General features: G+C 52.6%; 1 protein-coding gene across 1 annotated transcript; it reads right to left on the reverse strand.

Moving 5' to 3' along the window:
* Window positions 1–4115: 4115 nt before the first annotated feature.
* On the reverse strand, window positions 4116–4625 carry LOC140897227 (ribonuclease). Its single transcript, XM_073309622.1, has 2 exons — window positions 4465–4625; window positions 4116–4392 (listed from the first exon to the last, which is right to left on the reverse strand). Exons 1-2 carry the CDS (start codon window positions 4623–4625, stop codon window positions 4116–4118), a joined length of 438 nt encoding a protein of 145 aa, XP_073165723.1.
* Between the last annotated feature and the right edge of the window lie 3773 nt (window positions 4626–8398).

Consider the following 8398-nt stretch of genomic DNA (forward strand, 5'->3'; position numbering starts at 1 on the left):
AGGGCTTTAAACTAGGTTCACCGGGGGAAGGAGACCAAAGCCCTGAGGTAAGTGGGGAAGTGGGATACCGGGAGGAAGCACGAGCAGGAGAAAGTGAAAGGGGAGGGCTCCTGCCTCATACTAAGAAAGCAGGACAAACAGCAAGTTATCTCAAGTGCCTATACACAAATGCAAGAAGCCTGGGAAACAAGCAGGGAGAACTGGAAGTCCTGGCACAGTCAAGGAATTATGATGTGATTGGAATAACAGAGACTTGGTGGGATAACTCACATGGCTGGAGTACTGTCATGGATGGATATAAACTGTTCAGGAAGGAGAGGCAGAGAAAAGGTGGGGGAGTTGCTTTGTATGTAAGAGAGCAGTATGATGGCTCAGAGCTCAAGTATGAAACTGCAGAAAAACCTGAGTGTCTCTGGATTAAATTTAGAAGCATGAGCAACAAGGGTGAAGTCGTGGTGGGAGTCTGCTATAGACCACCGGACCAGGGGGATGAGGTGGACGAGGCTTCTTTCCGGCAACTAACAGAAGTTACTAGATCGCAAGCGCTGGTTCTCATGAGAGACTTCAATCACCCTGACATCTGCTGGGAGAGCAATACAGCGGCGCCCAGACAATCCAGGAAGTTTATGGAAAGGGTAGGGGACAATTTCCTGGTGCAAGTGCTGGAGGAACCAACTAGGGGCCGAGCTCTTCTTGACCTGCTGCTCACAAACCGGGAAGAATTAGTAGGGGAAGCAAAAGTGGATGGGAACCTGGGAGGCAGTGACCATGAGATGGTTGACTTCAGGATCCTGACACAGGGAAGAAAGGAGAGCAGCAGAATACGGACCCTGGACTTCAGAAAAGCAGACTTTGACAACCTCAGGGAACTAAAGGGCAGGATCCCCTGGGAGAATAACATGAGGGGGAAAGGAGTCCAGAAGAGCTGGCTGTATTTTAAAGGAGTGAAATTAGGAAGGACAAATCACACCTGGAGGTGCAGCTAGCAAGAGATGTTAAGAGTAACAAGAAGGGTTTCTTCAGGTTTGTTAGCAACAAGAAGAAAGTCAAGGAAAGTGTGGGCCCCTTACTGAATGAGGGAGGCAACCTAGTGACAGAGGATGTGGAAAAAGCTAATGTACTCAATGTTTTTTTTGCCTCTGTCTTCACTAACAAGGTCAGCTCCCAGACTACTGCACTGGGCAGCACAGCATGGGGAGGAGGTGACCAGCCCTCTGTGAAGAAAGAAGTGGTTCGGGACTATTTAGAAAAGCTGGACGAGCACAAGTCCATGGGGCCGGATGCGCTGCATCCGAGAGTGCTAAAGGAGTTGGCAGATATGATTGCAGAGCCATTGGCCATTATCTTTGAAAACTAATGGTGATCGGGGGAAGTCCCAGACAACTAGAAAAAAGTTGAATGTAGCGCCCATCTTTAAAAAAGGGAAGAAGGAGGATCCTCGGAACTACAGGCCAGTCAGCCTCACCTCGGCCCCTCAAAAATTATGGAGCAGGTCCTCAAGGAATCAATTCTGAAGCACTTAGAGGAGAGGAAAGTGATCAGGAACAGTCAGCATGGATTCACCAAGGGCAAGTCATGCCTGACTAATCTAATTGCCTTCTATGACGAGATAACTGGCTCTGTGGATGAGGGGAAAGCAGTGGACGTGTTGTTCCTTGACTTTAGCAAAGCTTTTGACACGGTCTCCCACAGTATTCTTGCCAGTAAGTTAAAGAAGTATGGGCTGGATGAATGGACTATAAGGTGGATAGAAAGCTGGCTAGATTGTCGGGCTCAATGGGTAGTGATCAATGGCTCCATGTCTAGTTGGCAGCCGGTATTAAGTGGAGTACCCCAAGGGTCGGTCCTCAGGCCGGTTTTGTTCAATATCTTCATTAATCATCTGGAGGATGGCATGGATTGCATCCTCCGCAAGTTTGCAGATGACACTAAACTGGGAGGAGAGGTAGATACGCTGGAGGACAGGGATAGGATACAGACGGCCCTAGACAAATTAGAGGATTGGGCCACAAGAAATCTGATGAGGTTCAACAAGGACAAGTGCAGAGTCCTGTACTTATGATGGAATAATTCCATGCACAGCTACAGACTAGGGACCGAATGGCTAGGCAGCAGTTCTGCAGAAAAGGACCTAGGGGTTACAGTGGATGAGAAGCTGGATATGAGTCAACAGTGTGCCATTGTTGCCAAGAAGGCAAATGGCATTTTGGGATTGTGACGAAGCGGGACTGTTCTTAATGTTTCCTCTGAATATTGTGGGGTTGCCTTGATTTTCCCTAGGCAGTTCTTAAGTATCTAGGTGGTGGGATAAGGGTGTATGATCATTGCAGAGCCCTAGAGGGCAGGTGTGTGCAGGGGTCTGGACAAGGAGAATGGCCAACACCCTGTTTCCTGGCAACTGATGGCCTGGGCCCTTCCCCCCCTGCAATGTAAGTGCTAAAAGGTTCGAGAACAAAGGACTCAGGTGACCTTCTGGCGCGGGAAAGGGACAAAGCCCAGAGGAGGGCGGGGGCTGGAGGGAGTTTCAGTTTGGGGTTGGCTGGGGACGAGGAGTGAAGTGCAAATATGATTGTCTGGCTCACTGCCCCCCAAAATGGACCCAGCTGAGGGGTCCTGTTCTCTGCACCTACAAGCTCTGTGTTAGACCATGTTCCTGTCGTCTAATAAACCTCTGTTTTACTGGCTGGCTGAGAGTCACGTCTGACTGCGGAGTTGGGGTGCAGGACCCTCTGGCTTCCCCAAGACCCTGCCTGGGCGGACTCGCTGGGGGAAGTGCACGGAGGGGCAGAGGATGCTGAATGCTCCGAGGTCAGACCCAGGAAGGTGGAAGCTGTGTGAGCTATGTGTCCTGCAGACAGGCTGCTCGCAGAAAGGAGACTTCCCCAGAGTCCTGACTGGCTTCATGGGGGGCAGTTCCAGAGCATCACCCGGGGACTCCGTGACAGGGATATATAAGTAGGGGCATTGCCAGCAGATCGAGGGACGTGATCATTCCCCTCTATTCAACATTGGGGAGGCCTCATCTGGAGTACTGTGTCCAGTTTTGGGCCCCACACTACAAGAAGGATGTGGAAAAACTGGAAAACATCCAGCGGAGGGCAACAAAAATTATTAGGGGACTGGAACACATGACTTATGACTAGAGATGAGGGAACTGGGATTGTTTAGTCTGCGGAAGAGAAGAATGAGGGGGGATTTGATAGCTGCTATCAACTGCCGGAAAGGGGGTTCCCCTAGATTGTTCTCAGTGGTAGCAGATGACAAAACGAGGAGTAATGGTCTCAAGTTGCAGTGGGAGAGGTTTAGGTTGGATATTAGGAAAAATCTTTTTCACAAGGAGGGTGGTGAAACACTGGAATGCATTTCCTAGGGAGGTGGTGGAATCTCCTTCCTTAGAAGTTTTTAAGGTAAGGCTTGACAAAGCCCTGGCTGGGATGATTTAGTTGGGGATTGGTCCTGCTTTGAGCAGGGGGTTGGACTAGATGACCTCCTGAGATCCCTTCCAACCCTGATATTCTATGATTCTATGTCTGCTCTTTCACTCATCCCTTTAAATAATTTAGCCATGTTTCCAAAATAGCCCGAGGATTTGAGATCTCCAGATGCACAGTGACTCTGCCCCAGCCCCCCAAACACACCGACTCGTTCTGCATTGGCAGGAAAGCCTTTTATTGCAAGAAGCAGCAAGGAAACAAAACTCAGGGGCAGCTTCCAGAGCCCCGCCTGGGACAATCTTCTCCCCACAACCTGCCCCCAATACTTAATAGATGTAGGATGGGAGGGTGGTGGCTGTACTCTATAATGGGGACCCAGCGAGGTGGGCGCTGGGCTGAGGCTCTCAGTGCTAGCTGCAGGGGCTGGGTGCCTGGATTTTCACTCGTGTGGATGGGAACTGGGTACCGAGCGTGGGAAATCCCCCTGCCGGCCCCAAGCTGCCAGCCTGTGGGATAAGGGGAGCTGCTGAATGTCCCTGTGGAGACTCATGGCGGGTGTTGCCCAGGAGGGGCAGGGATGGGGCAGGAGAGCCCCCAGCAATAGAAGGCTGCCTTGGAGTGAAAGGGGGAGCAGGAGGCCCGTGGCCAGCGCCTGGGCTCTATAGGAGTTCAGGGCAGTGACTAGAGACAGGTCACACGGATCCCACTTCTGAGGACTGTGGTTCTGTATCTACAGCGCCCTTGGAATGAGGATGTCAGCTGGCACTCGGTGATGTCGAAGTGTGCGATACTGACATAGATGTTTCCGTAGATGTGTTTCCCTCCGCAGCCGCAGATGTTTTGGACTTGACTGAAGGGGGCATGGATTAAGATGTTGCTGGCTTTGCAGGTGGGGCAGGTCAGGCCGCGGCGCTGCATCAGGCGCTTGCAGTCGCCCTGGTCATTGGGGGTGCTGGACCTGGGGAAGTCAATGTGCTAGTTCACAAACTGCTGGTTGCTGGTTGTTGGCACCTTTCCTTTCACCTTTCACCTTTCCTGGGCCAGGCTGGTGGCCAGCAGGACGAGGATCAGGAAGAGCAAGGGGCAGGGTCCCTGCGGAGCCATGGCCATGTCTGTCACTGGATCGACCTGCAGTGGGGTGAGGGGGGAGATGGATGGAGACAGCACGGGGTGGGGATCTGCCTCCTCCATGGAACCTCCTGGGCCCTAACCCCTCCCCTCCAACCCACTCTTCCCCCACAACTCCTCTCACCCCAGGGCAGTGAGATGGGACTTAACTGCTTGATTCAGAGCAACTCCTATTAACCCATTTACCCTGGGGCACCAGAGTCACACAGCCAACATTGAACAAGGGTTCCCAAAATTTTTGGGATGCTGGAGGTGTATAAGTGGGTGCCGTTGTACTCATGTACTCGCCATTGCCCCACCCCCACCTCACCTGCAATTCACCATCACCTGGCTGATAGTCCCTCTATCTGGAGTGGGGCCTCCCTGCACCTAGGGGCTGCAGCGACCTGGCAGCCGCTTCCTGGAACCATGCAAGGGGCAGCGACCCAGCCAGGGGAGGGACAGGCCTGGCTACTGGAAATGCCCGTGCCCAGCAGAACCAGTGGGAGCCGGGGCCTGGCCCCCACAGCGCCACCTGAGCCCCAGGGCCTGGGGGAAGGGTGAGGGCTGGATGGGACATGTAGGGGGCAGGGACTGGCTGCCGGCACCAGCCTGGCCTTGGGGATTGGAGTCATCTCTCCTGGGTCTGGGGCCTGCCCACTGCTGGTGAGGGCTGGGAGCCAGGACTCCTGGGGTCTATCCCAGCTCTGGGTGGGCAGTGGGGTCTTGTGTGTGTTTGGGAGGTTATGAGACAATGTCCCTTTTGGGTCACCTGCTCATCGCCCTCTGTGCTGGCACAGCGGCTGCCAGCCCTGCTACAACGAAGGTTAAGACCAGCTCCCCGTTCAAACCTCAGCTCTCCTAAGTGCTCTAAAATCCACACAGGTTTACCAAGAAATTTGGTGTGGGCCCCTAGGGAGCAGGGGAAGCTGGGGTGACTGACCCAAACTTAGGGTCATTTGAGGAAGGGGTTCCCTATCCCTGAACAAAACAGTCTGGCTGAAAGTGCCTGGATTTCCCAACTTGGTGCAGAGCTGGGGCTCAAACCCAGACCATGACCATCACCCCAGGGTCTTGGGGCCCCCCACCCCCCAAAGAGCAGGCCGCACACTAGCCCTTTGTGGGGACAAAACTGAGAATGGTACGAGACAGAGAGTTTGGCTCTCATGACAGGCAATGAACACACCTAATGCTCATGCCCCAGACGGATCACACGGCAAGTGCAGAGAGGGCTGAGCTAGCCAGCCCTGCCATGTGCTGCCTGGGCCCAGGAGCAGGCTGGGCTGGGCTGGCCTGGGCTGGCTGGGCCCAGGAGGATCTGGGCCCAGGAGGGATCTGTCTCCACTGGCACAAGCTATGGGGGTCCTGCCAGGCCCCTCTGTGCCAGATCCTGTCCCATTCACCCTGCAGTGTCTCACGGTGCTCATGGGCTCGGGGCTTTGACACCCCCCAGTCCCCGGGCCAGCCCAGATCTGGCCCATCAGGGCTCCCCACGACCCTGTCAGCCTGGACCGGCCCCCTCCCAATCTGCACTGCCCAGCCCCGCTGGCACGCTGGGTGTCGGTTGGTGGTTTGGCTGTTGATGGATCCCTCCCTGTGGTCTGGGGCAGGCTGCTCTCCCCGGGACTGCAGGGAGTGGGGCAAAACCGTGCACGTACAGAGGAAGTTTCAAAACCGGGGATGGGGTAACGGGCTAACGGGTGGTGACTCCATAGGCCGGTGGGATGTGCCAACGGCTGCTCGTTCCCCGCTGTTAACGGCAGAGCCCTGCTCCCACGTGGAGTGCCGTTGTAGTGTCGGGAGCAGGGCAGAGGAGGGAATGATGCCAGGTTAACAATGGGATGCAGTGGCGGAAAAGGCTGGTGTCCTCCTGGGGTGGATTACCAGAAGTGTCATAGGCAAGACATGGGAAGGAATTGTCCTGCTCTACTCGGCATTGGTGAGGTCCCACTTGGGGTCCTGGGCCCAGTTCTGGGCACCAAACTTTTGGAAAGATGTGGACAAACTGGAGAGAGTCCAGAGGAGAGCAACACAAATGATCAAAGGGTTAGAAAACCTGACCTGTGAGGAAAGGTTAAAAACTGGGCAGGTATAGTCCTGAGAAAAGAAGACTGAGGGAGAGCTGAGAACTACTTTCAAATCTGTGCAGGGCTGTTCTGGAGGGGACAGAGATCCATCATTCTCCGTGTCCACTGAGGACAGGACAAGAAGTAATGGCCTGAGTCTGTGGCCAGGGAGATGTAGGTTGGATATTAGGGAAAAGTTTCTAATGCTCAGAGTGGTGAGCATCAATCCTTCTGCGGGGCCCTTCAGCCCTTTCTTCCTCTTTTAATCAACTACAGCCCATTCCGTTCCTCAACTCAGAGATAGAACCCAGGAGTCCTGACTCCCAGCCCGCAACTCTCTTCCCAGAGCTGGGCTAGAACCTAGGAGTCTTGACTCCATCTCCATCTCCCGCAATCAGAAACAGAATCCAGGAGTAGAGCTGGGTGAGTAATGAATTTTTTGGTTCCGAGCAATTGAAAATGATAGTAGAACCTCAGCGTTATGAATGCCAGAGTTACAAACTGACTGGTCAACCACACACCTCGTTTGGAACAGAAAGTATGCAATCAGCCAGCCTCAGAGACAAAAAACAAAAACAAATCCAGTGCTGTGCTAAATCTAAATGACTTTAAAAAAGGGAAAGTTTTAAAATTAGTATTTGACAAGGGTAAGAAATTATTTCTTTTAAATTAAGAGGGTTAAAAGCAATTAAGTTAATTTTAAATTGTTTCATTTAAATTAAGAGGGTTAAAAGCAACATTTTTCTTCTGCATAGTAAAGTTTCAAAGCTGTATTGTGTCAATATTCAGTTATAAACTTTTGAAAGAACCACCAAACACTTTGTTCAGAGTTACGAACGTTGCAGAATTATGAACAACCCCTATTCCCGAAGGGTTTGTAACTCTGAGGCCCTACTGTGGTTTTGTCTTGGGTTGAACCAAACCCCATATTATTTCAAATTTTTGGCGAAATAAAAAGTCAAAAAATTCCACATCACCTGGACAGAAATCATTTCTGTTTGACCTGACTGGAAATGTTTTTTTTTTTTTTTTCCAGTTTGGGGCATTCGGACAAAAGCAGAGGCCTAAAGCCATAAAATGGCTGGTGGGGACGGGTTCCCTTGTAACTTTCAGCCCAGCAGTTAGAGCACTCACTCAGGGCTGTGGGAAAACCCAGTTCAAATCCCCCCTCTGCCTGCCAAGGGGAAGGGATTAGACCAGAGATCTGCCCCCTCTCAGCTGGGGACTCTTCACTCGCTCCACTTGGAGCTGCCCTGCTCCACTTTGGCTGGATCGCTGTTGGAGCAGGGCCTGGAAACTGGGTCACCCACATCTGAGGTGCAGGCGTTAACCAGAGTCATTCTCAAGGGCGGTCCCAGGCACAATGGCTACTCAGCGTCACCATGCTTGACAATTGGGGTGAATAAATTAATACAAATTTTGCCCTGTTCTACCCAGGAGTCCTGGCTCCCTGGTCTAACCCACTAGACCTTCTAGCCACCCCAGGATAGGGCTAGAACCCACAAATCCTGGCTCCCATCCCTCCCTGCTCTAGCCCACTAGACCCCCCCAGAGGAAGGCTAGAACTCCAGACTCCTGGCTTCTAATCCTCCTGCCCCGACCTCACCACTTGAAACCAGGTAAATACCAGCTGACTCTGAAATTGCAATCTCCTGCTTGAATGGTGGCTTTTATACTCTAGGGTCTCTGCTGCCGGGATTGTCCCTGGCGCTGTGTTTGTCCAGCACCGAGCACATGGGACCCAGTCATGATGGGCGATGCTGGGACTACAGCACAGCAATGAAATCTCTC

Source organism: Lepidochelys kempii, chromosome 13, assembly GCF_965140285.1.
Source record: "Lepidochelys kempii isolate rLepKem1 chromosome 13, rLepKem1.hap1, whole genome shotgun sequence".
Taxonomy (NCBI): Eukaryota; Metazoa; Chordata; order Testudines; family Cheloniidae; genus Lepidochelys; species Lepidochelys kempii.